Here is a 22096-nt window from a genome sequence, read left to right as displayed (position 1 = left end):
ATTACTTGAGAAACCCCACTGATAGACCCACTGAGAACCCTTTTTCCTTTAACATCCATGCAAGATTTCTATGTAGGTGCTCAGATTAGGGCCCAATTTAATAGTACATGGGATACCTACATCAGATCATGTGGATTGCTATATGAAAAGTGCATGTAGGTCAAGAAATGGGAAATTGTCAAGAAACAGGACAAATCAGGACAAAGTGGACATGAAAACGTAAAAGACAAATGATCAGAGTATCAAGTGTAATCAGGAATTGGATTCAATGGATTCATTTCATAGTACAACCCACCAGGAATGAAATCTTAAGCCGTTTGAGAACTTTTCACCGTTGTGTCACTGTAAAATCCACAACACATACACAAGGAGAGCCTCTACTTACTCAACTCAGTTTATTTACAGAGCATTTGAAGAGCCATGTATGCAAATGTACTGAAATTACCGACAGAACTCTTCTTTTTTACACACGGGGAGCTGATTACTCAGAGTTGGATCTCTCAATACCTTGATCTAGATGCCTTCATAATCCAGTGACTGATTTTACTTTAGGTTACCATTAAGTCCCTCAAGGAAACAATAAATTAACCAAGTTTTTACGCCTTGCTCCTTCTTCAGAACTTGAATAAATGTAGCAGTCAGAAACAGTTAAGAAACATTTCTAGGTGAGGATATGAAACAAAATCTATGCAACACCAAGCCTGCAAGAATAAAAAAAAGAAAAAGAAATTATGGATGAAGAAAGATCTCAACCAAAAAACGCATAACAAAAATAGTTTTACTAAAACATAACATTACAGATTCCTCCCTCAGATGAGTCGTACAGAAGTAATATGATGGAGGATCTGAGCGACCGGGCAATGAGTCTTTCATGCCTCGCTTCAAGTCACAGTCCGATGTTTTCACACAGATTCCTCTAAACCACAAATACATCTTTTAAAAGGAAAGTCTCGGGATTTTTTAGAAGTCTCTCCTACAGATCACGATCAAGTCCCACTAAAGAAAATGACTTGCATTCATGCAATTTTGAGATTAATTGTTTCAAACGAAATCGATTTCTACATCGCGAGAATTCTGTCTAGCCAATAGGAACTCTGTATTAGCATGATCAGGATCTTGCATCTTGCTATCTCGATCCTATTCTTTGCTGCTTCAATTGCCCTTCAGAGATCAATGAAGTTCATCATCATCACTTTCCTTACCATTGCTTACGAATGGTAACAGCAGGTTAGGACCGACTCCTCAGGAACGTGAAAACTTAATTAGTGATTGATAGCATAAAGGCTTCCAAAAAAAAAAAAAACCCCTCAACCTTCCCTTTAAAGAAAACCCAAGACCTCAACTTTCACAATCATCCTGAAGAAGTTTGAACTGTCCTGATATTGGTTTGGTTATGGTACATGCTTTTTAATGAAGTAACACTGAAAATAAAATAAAGAACAGGCAACATAGAGAGCATGGACAGACATTTAAAAAAAAAAAAGGAAAATAAAAACAGAAACACCTCAGCTTCCTACACTCTTGAAAAAGTCATTTTCAACACATGTAGTCTGTTACAACAGGCACATCGTGTTCCTTTTCAACACAAAGTATTCTGAATATTTTTTAAAACATGACTTTCTATTAACATGCTGTGTTAAAAAGCAACCCAAGATATGCTGCCCTTCCTAGCGTGTTGGAAACAACACATTTTAAGTGTGTGGAAGTGTTTCCCTGACACGTCCACCCTCCCCAAACTGTCCAAACAGGGGCTGCAGAGACTAAACTGTTGGCCCGATAATGGCAAACCTTTACTGGCACTTGTGCAGATATGAGAAAACTGAAGAGGCATGAGCATGAAACAATCATTCCACCCACAGGTCGAAAGGCTCAAGAGTCGTGGCTTTCATAGAATGTGAATAACAACATTTCATATTAGTGCCTAGGAGATTGGTGGACATGATTCTGAAAGGGCAATTTTACGCTAAATTCAATTTTGAGGCATTATTATAAGCAACCCTGTCTCCTCAATCAACATAAGACCAATGTTAAGTTGCAAATAATGAAACAACATCATCTATCAGAAGGGGCAAGACATTTCTGAGACCGGCCACCAACTAAATGCTTGTAAATTTTGGCTGTGGCTATTAAGTACGTCTCCTCTACCAGCCACTTTGGCAGGTAACCAACTACATGCGGGAGTTCTAAAAAATCTATCTTAAAAGGTAAAATAGTGAAAGTGTTAAATAGTGCTAAGTATTGGAATGATCCAGCCTTGGTGGCTTGTGGATGGAAATGTTTATGTCATTGCCCTACGAGACCCAATCCATTCTCTCAGTTCATCAAAAGTGTCAAATCGCAGCTTTGTTTAAATCTCTGGACTTGATCTGTGCCACAGTCACAAAAAGTGTCAAGGGTTGGGAAGAGAAGGCTGATTTTGGGATTGATGTTAGGTTTGAGGATGTATTTGGTGTTTGGAACCATTTAAATATACTCATATTTTTTCAGTATTTGGTGCCCCCTGTGCTAAACATACAGTGTTCTGAAGTGAAGCATGCATGGTAGCAATCTCAAATATTGGATACACGGTGTGGAAAAGCAACCAATTTTCTTGTCGCACAAAGGTCAGATAATACAGGGGCTTGTTTGCCAAAAAGTCAACGTATTCCCTGGAAAGAGTTAGGGAAAGCTCATCATTCCTACAATCCGCCTGCTTATACAAGGAGGGGAGAAAAGACAGCTGTACACTCTTAAAAATGTGTTGAAATTACATCACAAAACACACAGATGTGTTGAATAATAATAATAAATGTGTTAAAAGTAGCACACCTTTAAGGCATGTTGGATATTTTTGCCAACATGCCAGTGTGTGTCTAGTTAGGAAGAGCATATCATGTGATTTTGAACACATACTTTTTAAGACTGTAGCGGGGAGGGCGCCGTTCTCTGTCCATGCATTTAAATAGCGATACAGGACAAAGGCTAACACACAGCTAACGCATCGTGGAGAGGAAAATAAGTCACCCAGAGGTTTGCAGCAGTAAATCTCGTCATTTCTCTTTCAAATAGATTTGGACTTATATTATTTTGTTTTGTTTGTTGTTGTTTTTTTGTGTGTCCATGAAATTCAAATGAAGGAGGAGACCATCTTGACAGGAGTACATTTTGTGGATCACATTCAGACGCCTCTTCTCTCATCTTCTATGCTTCAATGTTGTTGCCTGCGTAGAGCTTGGTCCATGTTCGGGCTGCGGGGGGAGAGACAGAGATACAGTGGTTGTTGTGGATAGGGAGGGGGGAGGGGGGGCTCAGTGGCTACAGCATGGCACAAACACTGATAAAGTTCAGGGTTTGGTTCCCACTGGGTTCACAAAGTTCAGTGCTTGGTTCCCACTGAGTTCACCCATACTAAAAATGTAAGCACTTATGGCATGACCAATGTTATAGCTTATACCAATACCTATGTCCCAGCATTTCTAAACAAGTCTAGACCATAACCAATAGGCCTTCTCTTGAGCCACAGCAACACTGAGACAAATAAGAGCAAACTGCCCAGTGGATCACTTTAAAGTCCCAAGGAAAAGGAAATGGCAATTCGATGGCGTCTTGCTTCTGTAATTCAACTCATTTCTAGTTAAACAGGATGTTGGGGCGGAACATGAGGGACTGTTCCAAAGTTGGCGTATTGGACCTTAACAAACATGGGTTTGGATGGGAGACTAGATGTAGGGACTTTACCCAGGCTTGAGAGAACTGACATCTCCCAGCTTTAGTGTTGGTTAGTATCAGAGCTGGTGAAGGCCCCACAGTGTAAACCGATGGGATAACAGTATCTGTCAGGGGGAGCAAGGCAGTGAAGCCCAGTGAAGCTGTCACAAATTCACACATTCAAAATAAAGAATTCCAATGAAGTCCACCAGGATGCAACCATGGTGACCACTTTACGTGGATGTTGCTGTTGTAACCAAGCAGAGCATTTTTCATGTTGCAGATACTTGAGAGAATCTGTGGCCGCCTGCTGCAGTTGCAGTCAAATTCAGCACAGCTGATCGTTATGGGGTCTGGAGTGTTAAGGAAAAACATAAATCTAATCCCCACCTGTCTCAATGGCTTGGCCTTCGTTTTTCTTCCACTGCTCTGCAACGTCGTTTGCCAGGGGATCGTCTGGGTTGGGAGCACTTAATAACGCCTGGATCGATAGCAACACTGTACGGATCTGCAGGGCTGGAGACCACTTATCTGGAAAGAAGAAAAGTCCATAAAAAGATGCAAGGAAACAAAAAATTGACAGCTCAAAGGGTCGATGTTGCTTTCGATGTCAAAACAAGAGAAAGCATCGATGTTACACAGCATAGATATATATGGGGAGGCGGGGCCAAGCAGGTACAACATGTCAGTGACATACACACTTGTCCTCCACTCATAGATTCCCACCCTTTAGACCAAGAGCAAATCTAGACATGCATTTAGGATTTTTGTTCACTTGTCATGATGGTAGCCAAATCATTTTGCTGCATTTACTGTCAAGACTGTAGAATGGTGTGAGAATCAGAACTTTGTAATGATAACAGACAAACAGAAAGACAGTTAGTATTACCAGTAGGTAAGCTGTCCCACCCTAGTGCCCAAATGACCGCTGTGTATTTAAAAGGTCACTGTGTGTTTATTTATCCAATACATGTTAAAACAATGCTTTTGTTCCTATGTTGTTATTATAAGCGGCAACAGTAGATGAGTAGCATAGTGCTCGAGTGAATGGACACATGTAACAGTTTTAACACAGAAACATGTAACATGCTGAGCACATTAAATGTTACATGTATATATGTAGTGTGATATGTATGGTCTAATTTCCATCATATGTCTTTCACTGTCCCTCTGCATTGTAGGTGAGGTACGGTTGTCCCTGTATGTCTTGTCAGTATGGACAGTCCGCCTCAGTACAGCGCTCTAAAGCGTGACCAAACTATAAATAAACAAGTTGTGCAACCTGGAAATTAAAATTGGGTGCACTGGTACGCCTACAAATAATTGTCTGCTGCAGCTTTTGTTAGTGACTTCTTTAAAGCTTTAGAGCATGGCAACCCCTCTCCTGTTGTCTGTTCTGTTCATGCCAGTCAAATGTAAACTGACCCCTTTCCCGGTCAGCAACTTTTTAAAGGTAATTTTTGTTTTTAATATGGGTAATGCCCCCAAAACCGATCACTATATTGATGTTAGGAGCTTTTCTGTAAAGCACTTCGGTACAAACTTGTTTTGTTATTAAAGTGCTATATAAATAAAATTTAACTTGAACTAGGAGGTTTGTTGTTGCACATTAGGCCAGTCTATCTTTCTCCACACTTTGTTTCACTTGTTTTTAGCACTGTACCAGTGTAAGGGAAAGGAACTTTGCTCCTGCTGTACTATATCCAATTCAACAGATCCTCCCGTTGTGAAAACCAAAATGAAACTTAGCAGCCACACTGCAGGTTTGTAAGGGTGTGTGCTACACAGTAATTTGATGCGTCCAGAAATATGAACGCAACACTTTTGGTTTTGCTCCCATTTTTCACGAGTTGAAATAAAAGATCTAAGACTTTTTCTATCCACACAAAAGACTTATTTCTCTCAAATTTTGTTCACAAATTTGTTTAAATCTGTGTCAGTGAGCACTTCTCCTTTGCCAAGATAATCCATCCACCTGACAGGTGTGGCATATCAAGATGCTGATTAAACAGCATAATTATTGCACAGGTGTGCCTTGGGCTAGTCACAATAAAAGGCCACTCTAAAATGTGCAGTTTTATCTTGAAAAAAGACATTTATTAGGCACTGAACTATGGATCTCACATAGGGCTACAGATATGCATTTTTTGAAAACCAGTCAGTATCTGGTGTGACCACCATTTGCCTCATGCAGTGCGACACATCTCCTTTGCATAGAGTTGATCAGGTTGTTGATTGTGGCCTGTGGCATGCTGTTTAATCAGCATCTTGATATGCCACACCTGTCAGGTGGATGGATTATCTTGGCAAAGGAGAAGACCTCACTAACACAGATTTAAACAAATTTGTGAACAAAATTTGAGAGAAATAAGCCTTTTGTGTGCATAGAAAAAGTCTTAGATCTTTTATTTCAACTCATGAAAAATGGGAGCAAAAACAAAAGTGTTGCGTTTATATTTTTGTTCAGTATAAAATTATAATGATTTTACAGCATTGCCAACTCTTCCAACAAAGAAAGATGCTCCTTAAATCTTTTAGCATGTCTAATTTTTCAGTTTTTGAGTGTGGGAGCTACCAAGCAAAAAGGTTAGTTTAGAGCCCTGCAGTAAGCAGTCAATGGGTTTCTGCACTAATGTGACCAATTCATATACATTTATTGTTTTGGGCAGGTTAAGAGATTCCGACATGCACTCTTACCTTTCAAAATGTCTAAACATATTCTTCCCAATTTGTCAACATTGGGGTGGTAGATTTTGGTCATGAATCGCACTTTGGGAGCTGCCATGGGATACTCTTCTGGAAGAAATAGTTCAAGTTTAAAGGTGCCTCCTTCGAAAGGGGAGTCTTGAGGCCCTGCGATGACCACATGGAAGTAACGTGCATTTCCTTCATCGGGCTTAGCTGTGATCCCCGGAACAGGCTCTGCCATCAACCGCTGCGTCTCCTGGAGGTGACCAGAAGGCAGAGGAGGCAGGAAAGCAAAACACAAACACAACATTTCAGAACAAAAAAAATGCACCAAATAAGAATCAGGGAGAAAAGTCCACAGACTTTATGACATGTAACAGATGACAATGGGCTGATTCAGACTCACAGCTACACACACACACACACACACACACACACACACACACACACTACAGCATTCCACAAGTTACTGTCTATTAACACAAAGAGAAACTAAAATTTTGTTGGTGCATTGCTCATACGACTCACAACAGTTTGCTGTAATACAAAACACCCAAAGAAACAACCACTAGGGTAAAAGAAAATAAGTATTTTCATAAAGGCAAATTATAATTTGTTTCATTTTCTTAAAAAACGTTTAATGTAACTTATGACAGCAGTTACTCTGATGTGTATAATAAATTCATATAATCAAAGGTGGACTCTCAACTGAGTTTTGGTGCAATTTAAAAACGCAACTCGATAACACAACATTGTGTACCAGAGAGACCAGCAGAGGAGCAGGCAGTGAGAGGAAGTACAGCATTTTTCACATTTCTACTTCTGATCATGCAGGTGCACTGCTGCAGCCAACAGGAAGCAAGCTAACTGAACTGTACAGACAACATTATGCATTTCTACGTTTGGTTATGGTCGCTGCAGTAACAACCTTCTACAAAGGAACCACGATCTTGTTCAGACATAGTGATGTAGTTGTCTGCGATCAAACTTAAAATACAACATTATGTGGCGGAAAAAGCTGCTCGCGCCCACTGCTGGGCCTGGCCCAGCCAAACTTGTGGTGAGGTTTGGGGAAGACGCGGCAGCGCAGCCGGTTTTCACTTCCAGTTTGGTTCTGGCTTTATCTTTGAACCAGGAGTAATAGTTTCAGATTTTCTGTATGAGAAGCATTTATAAATAACCAGAGAGCAAACGCAGCAATTCACATTAGCGCCAGACATGTGTACCAATCTACTGCCACAGCTGCTAGGTAGCTTATTCAAGTACAGGAACCCATTCATATTGCTACTGGGGTTTATTACCATTATTTATTGTTTTTCAATAAAACAAAAATGCGATCTACAGGGACAAAAACCACATTTGACATATAATAACTGATTAGCGCACATATGAAACCACGCACAGCGCTGAAAGGAGTAAACGGAAGTGGCAAACAAAATAGTTACAGAGGCTAGCTAGCTAGCATGATAGCTAGATAAGAGCTACCATGCTAGCCGCGCTAACGTTAGGCTACACGCTGGATGGCAGTGAGTGCACGTCCACATCCACTTTAAATAATCTTTACAATACCCACGCAAGGGCTTATGAGGACATACACATTGTGCGGTGTAAAGTGTACCTTTATAATCCTACGGGGCAAACCGGCCATCTTGTGTTAGCTATTATATTTTTAGCCGTGGAGTCGCCTTCTTCAGGTTGGATTGACTGAGCTCACGGGGCGGGGCCAAATAACACACTCTTCCGGTGGCTTCAGATGACGTATAGGACTGTACCTCAGTCAAAGATTGTCAATGGTTGGAAACACGAATCACTCAACCTACTCAGTGTAGGCTGGACTGTAAACATAAACAATGTTCTCTATGACAGGGTATCTTATCTCAGGGTAGATTACATTAAACAGCATAAGCAAAGTATATTCTGTGTGCAAAATGGCGTTACCATGGCGAGCAATCTGGTAGAGATCTGAAAATACAGTTATTTTGTCCAAAACCACTTACTTTAGATGTCTTTAATAGAGGAGAGGTCCAACATGAGGCCATACCTCACAACCTTTCCGTTAACGCCAATGTTTTTTTTTCCTGTTGCACTTGGCGATGATGTTTGCGGCCCCCAGAAATGCAGTCGGAGTGAGACCTCTTGCTTCTTTTTCCTCTCTTGTAGTGTGGAGCTGCAGCAGCGCTTTAGATGTGGTGCATTTATTCCACTATGGGTGGTTTGTTCAAATACAGTAAGGAGGATGCCAGTTTTCCCTCACTTTAGAGATGAAGTGCATTTTAATAATTTTGTACTAACTAGACTAGTCATGCCCTTCATGTTCCATTAAATCGATCCTTATTATGCTGCTTTGGAGTTCACTAGTTGATTGGTACTCCTTCTCTTGGATGCATGTATCATTTCTGTGTAAACATTAAGGATAAAAGAATCTGCTTGCAAAATGTATAATCCCCGAGACAATTCAACCCTCTTTAAATTATAGGGTGTTAAAATGCTAAATTTTCCACTTAAAATGTAAACTCCGTCCTAAAACAGAATTCAGTTTAAACATAGATCATTCAAAGATATTTAAGCAGCTCTTCATCTCAAAGCTAGAAACCAGAGAAGCATAACTCGAGTCTAATCTGTGAAGTCATCAAGAGACAAAAATCCTGAAGGTTCTCCGTCACTCCATCGTTAGTAGAAGACCGACTTTATGGACACAGTAAAAGTAACCAGGATGATTTTACAGGCATATGGCACTTTGTACACTTTTTCACATACCGATTTCAGGATCATTATTTTTACTTTGCAAGTACAATGTGTGCAAGAGGAAAATTGGTGCCAACACATTACAAGTCAGTTACACAATAGAGAATTGACACACCAGTTTCAGGACAAAATATAGTGCAGAAAAGCTGTACAGTATGACAGCAGACCTAAACACAATAGAAGTATACATTCAAAGCCAAAGAATTGTGAGTGTTACACCAGCTTCCAACTGAGTGACTAAGCTCAGTTTTGACCAATCAAACCATAAAAAACCGCATGACAACTGACCTCATATTTAGCATTTTATTATACAGCATTGTGACAATACGACAACCAAACATTGCATGCAGTTTTGTGGCTCGGCCTCTGAGGAAATGACCTCCAGTTATCTGTCTTTTGGGGGATCCTTCTTTCTGCGTCTCATGTGGTACCTGTGAACAGTGAAACAGAAGAAAACTCATTTTGAGCTTTATCCAGGGAAAGGTTTTTGATTAGCACATTTTTCAGCACCACCCTAGCTACCACCAAGCTACAGGCCTTCTTAAGCTCTCTCAAATGAATGTCTATTCTGACCCTTCCCTAGCAGTAACCGCAGGCAAACATTTGCATTGGACTCATCACACAGGAATACCACAACTGACCCACATTTTGTCAATGGTTTTGTTCTTTTCAAAGTGCAAAATCAATCACAAGCAATCCTGTGATCAGCAGCACAAGCGGTGATAGATGGAACGATAGTAGATTACCTATTTTTTCCCCACAGAAAAGCTAAGGTCTCCTCACCATAACATCTGTAGCACAGGACAGATTCAAAACCAGATTCCCTTACTTGACACTAGGGCTGCATGACTTCTCAGAAAATATTGTGATCACATTACTGACCTTTCCAAACTGTAAGAGGGTGCTCTTTTTTTCCCCTCATAGAGGTTTATTTAGACAGCTTCCTAAACAAGGTATCCCTGTGCTGTGCAGAATGCCTTGCTAACAAATCAAGTTGCATTTGTAGAAAAGCTTTCACTTCACTCAAACTGAGCAAATTCTAATATACCCTTGAATATTTGTTCAAGCTCTGAAAATGTAATCATGTAGGGAAAGAAAAGCTGCGTCTACGTGTATTAAAATGAATCCTGTAATTCCAATACTCAGCAAAAGAAAAACACACTTGAACATATCGTGCAGCCCCCACTACAGATTATGTATGAGAGTTATCTACAGATTATATAGGTACAGATTATGGTTACACTACTGATTATGTGTGACAGTATGACAGATTATCTCAGGGATGTGATAAGGAATACAGAAAGCAGGACAAAGACAGGAAAAAACATCTCCAGCTCATTTCTAATGGGAGATTGCTTTTGTACATGCAAAAACCTGAAATCACAGGGGGAAAAAAACTCAGAGGAATTAGATGTCTGTGCTGTGTGTTATTTGTGTACTTACTGTCCTACTGGATACCAGCGGTGTTTGGTGGTGAAGAACATCTTGCTCAGCTCCTCTATAGTCGGCCCCTGTTTGTCCCTCAGCACCTCCTTGCTGAGGTGAGCCTTCAGCACCTGGTCGTGAGTCTCGACCGCATTGGTCAGTGGGTCTGGACGCTCTATGGGCTGCAAACATTTACTGCCATCAGCGAGGATCCCTCCAGCACATTTCCCCATTTTATAATTCCATTGTTTGACAGACATCAAATCTTAGATATTGAAGATTTATTGCGCACTGCAAATAAATTCAGATGCAGCAATGCAGCATTTTGGAGTGGATGCACATCATAAGATTTTAACAATTCAGCCTTAAGCCTTCCAAGACAAAATCATTACAGGGTTAAAATCCCACATCACACTGTTTCTCAAGAGGCTTTCTCACAGCACACAGGTCTGAATTAATTAAATTGATTAATTACTTCATTACATCAAGAAATCTTGTAGTGTGTATATTCTAAGATGTACAGACAACTGATGACCCTGATATTTATGAGACTAGAAAACACACTCCTACCTGGGTAAGTTCATAGGGAACGTCGACCGACGGATGGTAGCACACTATGGTTTTCCCATCTGAAGTCACACCGATTTCTACGTTACTAAATTCAAGAGATTGTCAGGTTACTATCTTGATCGCAGGAATACAATTTCTGACAAAGTACAATCAAAAACTCACTGATAATTATAATACAACCTTGTCACAACATTTGTTACACATAGTGGTGGCTACGGTCCAACTTTTTGATTTGGAAAAGTATAATACAATGTTTCCTCTGTATTAATTCAGCAGTGGTGCTACAGTAACTACAGTAAGAAAAATATAGACGCAAGCAGCCATTAGCTGATTTGGTAATAATATAATGCTCAAACTGTAGTTAATTGTCTCTGAATTATACACTGAATATACAAAATATGAGGTACATCTTCCTGATTTTGAGTTGCAGTCCTTTTTGCACAATCCACATCTCAACTGTCTCAAAGCTTAAAATCCTTCTGCTTATCTTTATCCACATCTCCTCCTTTGTGATTGGTAAAGATTTAATAAGGGAAATCAATAAGAGATGATCACTTTTACCTGGATCCTGGATTCACCTCATCAGTGTACTTCATGAGAAGAGTTAGTGTCCCTAATATTTTGTACATTCAGTGTATTATTGACACACCTGGATGGTGTGTCAATGGGTGTACCTAATGGAGGCTGCTTGTCAAAAAAAGGATTTATACCAGTGTTTACATGGGGCTTGGTGCCCAATCTAGGCTAAATATAGGTGCATTTTTGATCTTCTGTGAAATGTTAATTCCACATGTAATTAACTGGCTGACACACCTGCCGGGGCCATCAAGTGAAGGACCAGAGACACTCGACTTTTGAAGAGCCGGCACCAAAGATGCTGCAACAGATAACCAATGAACAAACAGGTAAGATACACCAACATCATACATATAACAAGATACATTAGCTAGATGGACACTTAAAGATCTTCGCTAAACTTCATGGATCAGATCTGAAAGCATAAATCCACATTAAGACATAATGCATGTTAAGTCTTATGATCTCAAACCATTCAGTCTGGATTTGAGAAAACAAACAGAGCTCTCACAAAAAACCCTAGAGACCAGCAAGCACAGCCAAGACTTCCACCTTATGAAGTTATGAGACACTTTCTGGAGCTGCTCTGTTAAATAGAAATAATAGACCTCCTTCACTGATAGAGACACAGTTGTCCAATCAACAGGGATGATCATTCTGTAGCCTGAGGAATCGAGTGAGTAAGTGAGAGGGTTGCTGTGTTTGATTTGTGTTCAGTAAGCTATTCTCCACACCCTGTTTAGGGATATTTCCATGGAAAACCTTCACAGCCAGCACTTTGTGGAACTGGAAACACAAATGCCTGTGTTCTGAGTTATAAAACTTTGGAGAGCACACTTATCTATTTATAAGTTACAGAAACTTCTCATAAACCCTCACATTCACCTTGATGTTGTTCACAATACAGAATTGTCTGCACTAATATGAAATGAATCTTATTCGGGTGTAAAACCTTACAGAAGGTCCATAATGCAGACTGACATGCGCAGTCAGTGCAGCAGCTCCACCAAGTGTCTCCATAACACCGCGGGTTGGACTCTTGGTTGCTCATGTTCATAAATACTGGCCGGTCTTATGTCATTTAAATGATTTATAATGAATGATGAATAATGAACTGTGGATTACGTTGGACTGCTAAATTAGGAGTTAAAGTAAAAAGCAAGGTTAGCTAGCTTTTCCTCCCACCACCGATGCGTTTAGCTCGTCTACGTTCAAGTCACTGAAATAAGTGTTTCCTTCAACAAACATCTGATCAAATATATAACGGGAGAACTTACTTTGTGCGTGTCTCAGTTTTGTTGTGTTAGGAAATCGCGAAAGAAGGCATTTTAACCTGCACAAATGACCCGACGCCATGCTCAATAATTATGTCCGACACTGTAATAGTTCCGTGTAAACATTCCGACTCAGTTTAGTTCCGCCGTGCAAGTGACAATCACACAACTGCCATTATTTAATGAACAGTGCGCTACACAATTGAAAATTTTGTCTCCAAACCGCTACTCAAAAGTATAATTTTTTTTTGTGAACAAAATATATATTTTATTATATAGTATAATAACATGCGATTTGTATGTTTTGTCCAGGGATAATGTTACATGCGTCCTATACAGTCTTACAATATAATTTAGGTTAAACTGTGTAATAATCTCCCTGAAAACTTTAGATCTGCTGATTCGGGTTGGTTTGTTTAAGAATGTCTTACTTAAAACCTACTTTTACTCGCTAGCTTTTTATTGTGATTGGTCAGGTGTGTGTGGATGTATGTATACTCATGATTGTTGTATGATGTATGTGTGTGTCCCTGTGTATGTCTACTTATTTTAGTTTTCTTCTTGTATGTGGTTTTTATTCTTCTTGCATTTTCATTCTTGTCTTTTATAACCAATTTCTGTAAAGCACTTTGGTATAAAGTTGTTTTATTTTTTTAAAGCACTATATAAATAAACTTGAACTTAAACTAGTTTTACATTATGCCCAAAACTCAGTTTGGAATCATTCGTTTTAGTGCATGTACTTAATACTTTGACATTTTGTATCCTTTGATTTCCATATTTATCTGACAAAACATACACAAAGAACAGTGAGATCCCAATTGTTGGATTGTGGCATCATAATATTTAAGAATCAGAACCCAAAGTGCTGAATTTGGGCCCAAACTGGAGAGCTGCCAACATGAAGCCAAAGAGGAGGCTGTAGCACCAGCAGTCACCTCCACAAAATGGCAGCTGAGCACCAAGGTCATCGATTTGACCTCCTACTGGATCCATCTCAGTACACCACAGTTCCTCCGCTGCCAGAGGAGGAGGAACAAAAGGGAAAGGCATCACTAACACCCCAGCCACAAGTTTTCAATGCCTTTTGTCTTCCTAATTTGACAGAACAGAGGATTCGTGCACTTCTCATGGCCTGGGTTCGAGACAAACCACTTCTTTCCCTTTGTGTGGTTCGGGGGATGACCATCACCTCTGTGACCTGCGAGGTCGCTTACTGCTACAAGCTAGAGACCTTCACAGAGAAAAGGTCGGTGTGCTTGAGGTTCGAGCCCCACTCCAAACGAACTGTCCCTCCGCCGCAAGCTTGGGAGGAGGAACCCAAAGAGGCGAGGCCGTGGAGGGTCACGGTCAGCCCAGACCAGATGTTCACCGACCAGGTTTTGAAATGCCGCATGGCTCACACAGACAGAATTACACCATGTCCCTTCTGTTTGGGAGAGAAGTGGGTTGTATGCAAGTACTGCTGCGGCTCGGCTCAAAGGCCGTGCGAAGCGTGCAGCGGGCGCCGACCGCGGGCGGATCTGTGGTGGAGGAGGATCTGCGGCGAGTGCAGGGGGGAGAGGCTGGTGCCCTGCGGCCCCTGCATGGCTCTGGGACACGCGTGCTGCGACATGTGCGTGGGCAAAGGCCTGCTGTGTTACTTCGACGAACTGATGGTGGAGTACCGCTGCCACGCCGACCACTACCTCTCTGAGAAGACCGGGGGCATTCCAGGGACACTGGTGGCACACGCAGTCGGCGATGTCATCTACAGCGCCGGCGGCCTCCGGGTTCGGCCGATCGCCGGCTTCCCCGTGGAGAAGGTCGACGCCGCTTCTCGGGATCTGGTGAAAGCGTCCGTGACCGGCTGGCCCGACCGCAGGATCGTTCAGCAGAGACACCAGCTGAAGGCGGTGCCCGTCACCCGGGTCCGGTACCGCTGGAGAGACACGGCCGGGTCGGTCTGCATCTATGGAGCCGACCTCTCCGTCCACTGGCCACACTACCCACGCTGCAGGGTGCGATGTTTCCCCTGCTGCTGAAGACGGACCGTGCTCTCATGTGGGACATCATCACAAGGAAATAAAAGCTTTCGCCTGTTAAATATCACCATGCTTTGAAAAGTTCATTCATTTTGTCAAGTGATTCTATTAAGGTATTTTTAATATTACATTTTACAGGGAAAGTCAGGTATCCAATGTTACAATGTAAATTGTCATAGTATCATGTATTTTTCATGTGAAAACAGTCTTCAGGTGATAGTAACATGACTATGTACTGCAATATTTGTTAAATGTACAATGAAGGGCAAACTGAAAGGGATCTCAAAGAAATATAAACAATGATCTCTGTCTGACCTGGATCTTTGCATCCAAAATTTGCATTTCCAACATTTAAGATAAATGTTATACAGATAAATTCAGATATATCCACTTATATGAATATAAGAAACCTGTTTACAGGCCTTTACTTTTGTAGACACGTCTTTGAGTATGCACCGTCATTGGTGCTAAATGATCTATTGTGAGAGAAACGTTTCAAAAGTCTTTCAGGTCTTCTTGGCCCCTTCTTGGACACTTTGGCCACTCTTTCAAGTCCTCAAAAGATTACAATTCCATTTAACCCACTACCTTTGCCAGGAAATTAAGCATTGCACTATGAGGAACATGGTGCTATATGGAACAGCCTGTTTATTGGCTGTTGTTGGATCCAGAGTGTCACTGGGCAACTTCCATATCTGCTGTGGCTGCACTGCTGGAAGCCTCTGATGCTGTATTCACCACCAGGCGCTCCCGACTGCCAAACACCTCAGCCACTAAAGGCAAACAGAAACAAATAACATCAGAACACTGCAAACAATATTAAATTTACAATTAACATTATAAATGTCAGGCACTATATATTGCTTAATCACTAATCCAGATGTACAGATAGAAAATAGTTTTGATAGCTTATCATCAACGAATGTGATTGGAATAAATATGTTTTCGCAAATAGTTAAATAACTTGCAAGGATGGAGAACAAGCTGAGCTACAAGCTGTTAAACCGTATTTTGTGATTTCTGTGTGTTGTGAAGATAAAGGAAGATAGTTTAGTGTGAACTGTACCTGCGGCGACGTCACTTATGTCCCAAACCCGCAAGCCATCCCTCTGTCCTCCAAAGGCGTAGACGAAGGGCAGATCAGGGCAGCATGAGGCACAGAACAGCACACCCTGTTTACAGATGAGGAATGACATCATTACAACACCTCTTTATCGCCATGGAGATGACCTATCCCTATCAGAGGAGTTTCATTACAAAAGAGACATCCACATGTGAAAAAGATGCATCTATACTTAGACAGCATGAAAGTAAAGCAGTATTTAGCTTTTTATTTCCAAGCATTACTTACAAAATAGTTACTTTTTGGGGGAAGAAATCCTCTGTTTGTGAAATTGTGATTGATGAGTTTGACATAGTAAAATGTTTTTCAAATGGCCCTTGTTCCTTCATTGACCGGCATGAAAGAACTAAAGTGAGGGACCTGCATATACATAAGTACTTACCATCTTCATATCCCGTGAGTGCACCAGACTGGGTTTGTTGCCCAAAATGTCCCAGATCTTCACGTGTTTGTCTGCTGATGAGGTGACCAGGCAGCCTTTAATCTGGCTACTAAGGTCCAAACCTGCAGAAAAATAGATTAGTAGTGATTCTTCATAGTCCAGTCATTTTCATACCTTTAGTACATCAGGTCTATATAAAAATACATTAGGTATATTTAAAACCAAGGAACCTATGACACTTGGGTGTGGAACCAACATTTTCATTAACAGTCAACAGCAGCAAGCGCATTTAGAATTTCACCAGCAAGTTCATTTCTTAGCAGTGGAAATAGTTTAAAATACACACAGCAGAAGACCTAGTGCTAAAGCATTTGAGCTGTGGTTTTTATATTCTGCACTGATGAAAGGAATGAAAATAGAAAAATGTAGGAAAAAAACATTTTTTTTGAGACTGTGGTCAATTTTTCATCTTTAAACATCACATCCATAACTTCACCTACCTGACACCTCTTCATCGTGTGCCTTCAGTGTGAACACAGGTTTATCTGAGCGAGCGTCCAGACAGTAGACAAAACCGTCCTCTGTGCTAGCCTGAAACACAACCACAACCACACAGCTGGACTTAACCGCTGAGCTTGTAAGAGAAGGAAATAGAAGAGGGGTAAAAGAGGCCAAGTGCACAGTGACCATGGACAAAAGTTAAGCCGCAACTGTATTTATTAATGCTCTTAAGAAACATTAAAGATATGAAAGTAATGGAACAAGTCTGAGGCCTTTCAGTGTAGTTTTTGTATGGATAATTATTTGTGCTCTAACCAGTACCTAAGAAAAGAACTACAACCTACAGTATGGACAAAAGATAATCTGCTACTGACAGAACTGGAAGTGTCACTCCCAAGGACAAATGCGCTTGTTTATGTGTCTAAACCACAGTTATGTAATGCTGTTGTGCAAAGGCTCAAGTGATCTGCACAACATCCGTGTTTGTAACAGAAAGCCTGAGAGTTGGCATGACAAACACAGAGAGCTTCTCAGACAATATCACCACCTGGGATAAACATTGTTTTAGGATTAGTTTACCAATTCTGTCATTCGTTTGGGTGTGGGGTGAGGCTGAAGAAAAGTCAGCAGAAATATTAAGGCTTTGATAAACAGGCAACATTTTTGATACAATGTAGATGGACACAGAGATGACTTTTCAGGCTGGACTGACATCTACTGGTTAAAAGCACGCTATAGCAATTGCAATCTGCTATTGGCTAATCTTTTTAAGACCAACACCCCCTTTGCAACAAAGCCTTATTCTTTAAAGCCCATTGATTGTGTCCCATTTGGCAGTATGCAAAGTGCATGTGTCATTTGGCTGTAAACTGGGAGAAACTCTCCATTGCTGGAGGCATCATCATGGTTCTATAAGCACTGTTGTAACTGTCACTCAATGACAAATAACTTGGATTCCAGTGTAATAACAACACTTGAAGAAACTATGCAATTTTAATGTTTCTGCAGTTAGCATATGCACTGCATGCCTCCAATGAGTAAAGCAGTATGTGTGACACTGACTTTTGTTGCATATTCCTACTCAGTCTGAAGCCACCATCACCATTTCCTCAAAAGGTTGCCCATATATCATCCTCTGTAAAGTGAAGAGGCGACGGCGACCACCTACCAGGAAGTTGCAGGGTGAAAAGTGGTTCCAGACCAGCCTCTCCACTTGACCGCTGAACCTCCAGGTACGGTAGCTGTTGTCTGGACTGCGGCAGTCATACAGGACAGCCGTCCTGCACAGGAGAAAAGCTCAGGCTGAAACTCATTCTGAATGGGAAACAGCTAAACAGTCAGCGGAAACGATGCATAAAATTGACACATCTAGTGTTTTTTGTTTTCAAAATATTGGATGAAACTTACTTGTCATATGATCCTGATATCAGTGTCTGAGCCTCAAAGGGGTGGAATGCTAACGTTTGAACCTGAAAGAGACCAGACTTTGTTTCCCAGAAGCCGAAGCCTGCAACAACTAAAGCTGTAACACCAAATACACAGTGTGAATTACATTCAGCATAATCTTTTTTTTTTTTTTTAATACCTTATCGCTGTGCCTGCGCAGAGTCGTGGCTGGTTTGCACTGAGACAGATCCCACAAGATAACGGTTTCGTCTGCTGATCCACTGGCCAGGACATTCCTGTTGAGAGAAGTTTGTTTTTAGAGCAAAAGACTTTAAATGTCCTCATGGAGGTAATTTCACTTGCACCAGAAACACATACACAAATACATAAACACATGTACAATTTCAGCATATCAAAAACGCATAAAGGATAAGCATAAAAATCTATATGACACCAATTCCACAAGCATCAGACACATTTCAAGTGCAATGCAGCTCTGGCACAAAGGTCTAAAGTGCAATGATGTAATGAGTACACGATAAGAACAATTTAATTTATGCACATCAGTAATACTGTGCATGTAGAGTACATAACTGTTGTACTAAATTAGATTAGCCTCAGATCACTGACCTGACCACTCTGTTCCAGGATAAGTCCAGTACTGCATCTGTGTGTCCCTCTACAGGCTCTGCTGCTGCCTGCCATCAACAGGAACAAGGAGGAATGTGTTCAAGAAAGTGTAAAGGAGCAGGAAATAATGGGGAAACGTAAGAATCCCTACGAAAAATTATGTAAAAGATAAAAAACAAAAAGTAAGCAAAATCACAAAAAAATGTGTTCAGAAATGCAAAAATACAGGGAAAAAAAACAAAAAACAAAAACACATCCCTCAACAAGTCACCAAACTGGATTATAATCATATTATGCTTCAATTTCCTTTCAGCTGACTCAATCCAAGATATGCCCTCAGTAGTAAATAATTTTAATTTTAGGTCTTCTTTTTGAGTTCTTATACCAAATCAAGACTGAAATAACTGACAAAAATGCAACATAGTTAACCACTGACTTACAATTTCACCTTAAATTTTGACCTGATGGAAGTAAAAGTTAATACACCCGGCTCTCACTATAGTGATGCTAGCATAACATTATGAGACACCGACCAGGCTCGTACCTTTTTGCTCTTTTTCTTCTTCTTGGAGGCCTTCTTACTCCCCAGGGTGAAGACCGGCTCCAAGCAGTCCACCACATCCAAGTCCCAAACGTCTATCTGTGGAGTCATGTTGCCCACAGCAGCGTAGTTTACTGCAGAGAAGACACACAGAGAAAATTAAGGTCAGGTGAGTACAGAGAATTGTGGATGTGATATAGGAACATAGCGGGGACAGAACGAGACTGGTGGGGTTCTGTCAGGATGGGATTGCTTGGGTTTGGGTCGGGGCTTAAAATCAAAAATAATGTTGAATACTGTTATTAGCAATTTTTTATGGTCACATGAATCTCAGGCTGTAATTGGGTGTGGACTCGTACTGATGTGCTTTTCAAGGTCGACTCAAGCTCTACGTACCTGGTCCTTCTGCAGGGTTGGGTTCAAAGTTCAGCCACTCCACACACAGTGGGTATGCTGGCAGCAGAATATCATGATGAACGTACAGAGAATCCTCCTCAGAGTTATAAACTGTAAAAGAGACAAGTGATCCTTGAATATGAATTTAGGAATTCCCCAAGATTATTTATAATGCTAAAGTTTGTGGTAAAAGTTTTGGGAAAGATGTTGGTGAGTAATGGCACCCGATATTTAAAATCACCTTAAAATCACACATATGCATTTAGCTTATGTTCTTAGCCAAAATTACAGTATCCAGGCAGACAGACAGTGTGTCCATAGCATATTTACTTCATGTCACTTCATCACATCCCATCCTAAGACATTTACCATGGATCTCCAAATTGCAGCAGTCCTTCTCTGCCCTGCCTGTGAGGATGAGATTGTCTGTGGTCTTGATTTGGAAATCGTCTCGCTCATACTGGTCCTGGAGGGAAGAACAAAGACAGCTGCACAAGTCAGTTCAGTCATTTCAACACAAGATATAACCTGTTTAAACATGTTTTAACCTGTTTTCTCTGAACACAACTCAATGCTGAGGGAGATGCGGGAGCCACCAACATCACTTGACACATGAGTCCAGACAGACCATTGAAATGAAAATGAAAAATCAATGGGTTGGAGTATTAATGCCAGGCTTTAGGCTGTGACTCGCACTGGAGCCACCCATACTAAATGTGTAGTAAATACATATGTAGTACATGTACATGTAAGGCGCTTTGGACAAATGTATCTGCCAAACGGCAGCAATATAGAGAGAGCACTCACTGTGTCTTTGATGGTGATGTAAGGATCCTCCTCGTTGGAGCAGAAAACAGTGAGTCCAGCCAGACTGTCACCAAGATTAGCCGTCACTGTACCAGAGGGAGACACACAGACAGTACAGTCAGGTTTTATTCTCTCCTCATGTCTATGACCTCAGTTTAAAACAAACAGAAGAGAAAATCAAATGAGCAAAAAATTCAATCTTTCAAATATGCATTGCTCTTTGTAATGCATTCAAATGCTGAGGGAAAAAGATGATAAAGCACAATGAACATAAAGAAGCTACTGTTTGTACAGGCCAGAGAAAAAACAAGGAACAAATAAAAGCAGCAGCCTCACCTGAATCCTCTTCATCGTATCTATCCAGGCCGTACTCCGCCAGCTCGTCGTCTTCCTCCCTCCCTTCTTCATTCTCATCCCGTGGGACTCCAGCAGCCTCCATCTCTGTCGTGACATCACTCAACTTCTGCTCACCGCCGATGCCCTCGTCATCGTCCTCTTCATCCTCGCCTGCTTGTTCCCTGATAGTGGAGGAGAAAACACATCACTTCAGCTCCAGCTGTGGATGAAGGGTATTCAGGGAGGAACAATTACAAGAACAATAGGGGTCGGGCAGAGAGGGGGGGGGGGGACTGATGAGTGGGAAATAAAGTGAAAGAAGTAATTAAGGCAGAGCTGTGTGTTTATTTATAATTTTTGTCACCATACCCCAGCTCTTCTTTTGCTTCAGTAATGATGCGCTGTAGCTCCTCTTGGCTCAACTCAACCTGAGTTTGGATAAAGAAAACGGCTCAGGTAAGGTGATGACTTTAAGTGTTTGAGGCTATCAATATACATAACACAAGGTCGAGAGATCATATGATTATGAACACCATGGGATCTGACATTCACACCCTCAGCTGAAAGTTACTTACTAAACAAGCTACGTTTTGTTTGAGTTGACAATTTGATGTGTGACATTATCTGTAACGCCAGCTATAGATTCAAAATACATCCAGACAGTTTTACAACAGACTGTTCATTCAAATTAGCGTGTCCAACTTTCAAAGTAGAGTGAAACTGCCTTGTTGACACATTAGCCGCTAGCTACTCGGCTAACTTTAGCCTGCTAGCTGTGTGCTACTTACTTTGTCAGGTGTTGCCTTGGCAACACCTCGCTTCACCCATCCGACACAAGTAATCTGGGAGCTCATTGTCGCTACACGGCTTGGTTTAATAATCAAATAGGATAAAATGTACAAATACACGCTGTATAACCAGACTGTCTCGGATCATGCACGGTGGGCGTACATGTGAGTTGAATTGGGTCCTTCAAGCTGCGTCGCATCTTGATGACGACGACAT

The 22096-nt window shown here is 41.1% G+C and overlaps 4 protein-coding genes across 5 annotated transcripts; 1 reads left to right on the top strand and 3 right to left on the bottom strand.

The window, feature by feature from the left end:
* Positions 1–1382: 1382 nt before the first annotated feature.
* On the bottom strand, positions 1383–8100 carry ube2nb (ubiquitin-conjugating enzyme E2Nb). Its single transcript, XM_071526182.1, has 4 exons — positions 7994–8100; positions 6385–6631; positions 4078–4218; positions 1383–3227 (listed from the first exon to the last, which is right to left on the bottom strand). Exons 1-4 carry the CDS (start codon positions 8021–8023, stop codon positions 3181–3183), a joined length of 465 nt encoding a protein of 154 aa, XP_071382283.1. The 5' UTR covers positions 8024–8100; the 3' UTR covers positions 1383–3180.
* A 1021-nt stretch (positions 8101–9121) lies between these two features.
* mrpl42 (mitochondrial ribosomal protein L42) lies at positions 9122–13083 on the bottom strand. The gene is made up of 5 exons (XM_071526189.1): positions 12969–13083; positions 11929–11992; positions 11116–11200; positions 10564–10727; positions 9122–9551 (listed from the first exon to the last, which is right to left on the bottom strand). The coding sequence occupies exons 1-5, from the start codon at positions 13045–13047 to the stop codon at positions 9506–9508; spliced, it is 438 nt and encodes a 145-aa protein (XP_071382290.1). The 5' UTR covers positions 13048–13083; the 3' UTR covers positions 9122–9505.
* A 1063-nt stretch (positions 13084–14146) lies between these two features.
* Positions 14147–14989, top strand: LOC139649705 (protein SSUH2 homolog). Its single transcript, XM_071526184.1, has one exon. The coding sequence runs from the start codon at positions 14147–14149 to the stop codon at positions 14987–14989; it is 843 nt and encodes a 280-aa protein (XP_071382285.1).
* Positions 14990–15107: 118 nt separating this feature from the next.
* On the bottom strand, positions 15108–22055 carry pwp1 (PWP1 homolog, endonuclein). Of its 2 annotated transcripts, none has more exons than XM_071526181.1 (15): positions 21880–22055; positions 21456–21519; positions 21092–21262; positions 20756–20841; positions 20318–20414; positions 19949–20059; positions 19556–19686; positions 19012–19079; positions 18581–18677; positions 18403–18464; positions 18164–18275; positions 16995–17085; positions 16495–16616; positions 16056–16161; positions 15108–15762 (listed from the first exon to the last, which is right to left on the bottom strand). In XM_071526181.1, exons 1-15 carry the CDS (start codon positions 21943–21945, stop codon positions 15665–15667), a joined length of 1482 nt encoding a protein of 493 aa, XP_071382282.1. In that variant the 5' UTR covers positions 21946–22055; the 3' UTR covers positions 15108–15664. The 2 variants fall into 2 exon arrangements, with proteins under 2 accessions (XP_071382282.1, XP_071382281.1); XM_071526180.1 differs by having other exon boundaries at positions 21092–21273; positions 21461–21519.
* Positions 22056–22096: the final 41 nt, after the last annotated feature.

The sequence above is a fragment of the Centroberyx affinis genome, unplaced genomic scaffold, assembly GCF_046629955.1.
Source record: "Centroberyx affinis isolate AG114_WGS23_722 - 3 ecotype Tasmania unplaced genomic scaffold, CSIRO-AGI_Caff_v1 ptg001393l_1, whole genome shotgun sequence".
NCBI classification, from domain to species: domain Eukaryota; kingdom Metazoa; phylum Chordata; class Actinopteri; order Beryciformes; family Berycidae; genus Centroberyx; species Centroberyx affinis.
The sequence above is the reverse complement of the archived record's forward strand: the minus strand, read 5'-3'. Positions and strand labels throughout refer to the sequence as shown.

Coding starts and splice junctions, on each gene's coding strand:
- ube2nb (XM_071526182.1), bottom strand. CDS start 8,023: ATGGCCGGTTTGCCCCGTAGGATTATAAAG. Junction 6,632..7,993: donor TGCCCCGTAGGATTATAAAG/GTACACTTTACA, acceptor GGTCACCTCCAG/GAGACGCAGCGGTTGATGGC. Junction 4,219..6,384: donor ATGTTTAGACATTTTGAAAG/GTAAGAGTGCAT, acceptor TCTTCTTTCCAG/ATAAGTGGTCTCCAGCCCTG.
- mrpl42 (XM_071526189.1), bottom strand. CDS start 13,047: ATGGCGTCGGGTCATTTGTGCAGGTTAAAATGCCTTCTTTCGCGATTT. Junction 11,993..12,968: donor AAAACTGAGACACGCACAAA/GTAAGTTCTCCC, acceptor TATCTGTTGCAG/CATCTTTGGTGCCGGCTCTT. Junction 11,201..11,928: donor TCACTTGATGGCCCCGGCAG/GTGTGTCAGCCA, acceptor TCTTGAATTTAG/TAACGTAGAAATCGGTGTGA.
- LOC139649705 (XM_071526184.1), top strand. CDS start 14,147: ATGACCATCACCTCTGTGACCTGCGAGGTCGCTTACTGCTACAAGCTA.
- pwp1 (XM_071526180.1), bottom strand. CDS start 21,945: ATGAGCTCCCAGATTACTTGTGTCGGATGGGTGAAGCGAGGTGTTGCC. Junction 20,842..21,091: donor ATACGATGAAGAGGATTCAG/GTGAGGCTGCTG, acceptor CCTCTGGTACAG/TGACGGCTAATCTTGGTGAC. Junction 18,465..18,580: donor TGCGCAGGCACAGCGATAAG/GTATTAAAAAAA, acceptor GGTCTCTTTCAG/GTTCAAACGTTAGCATTCCA.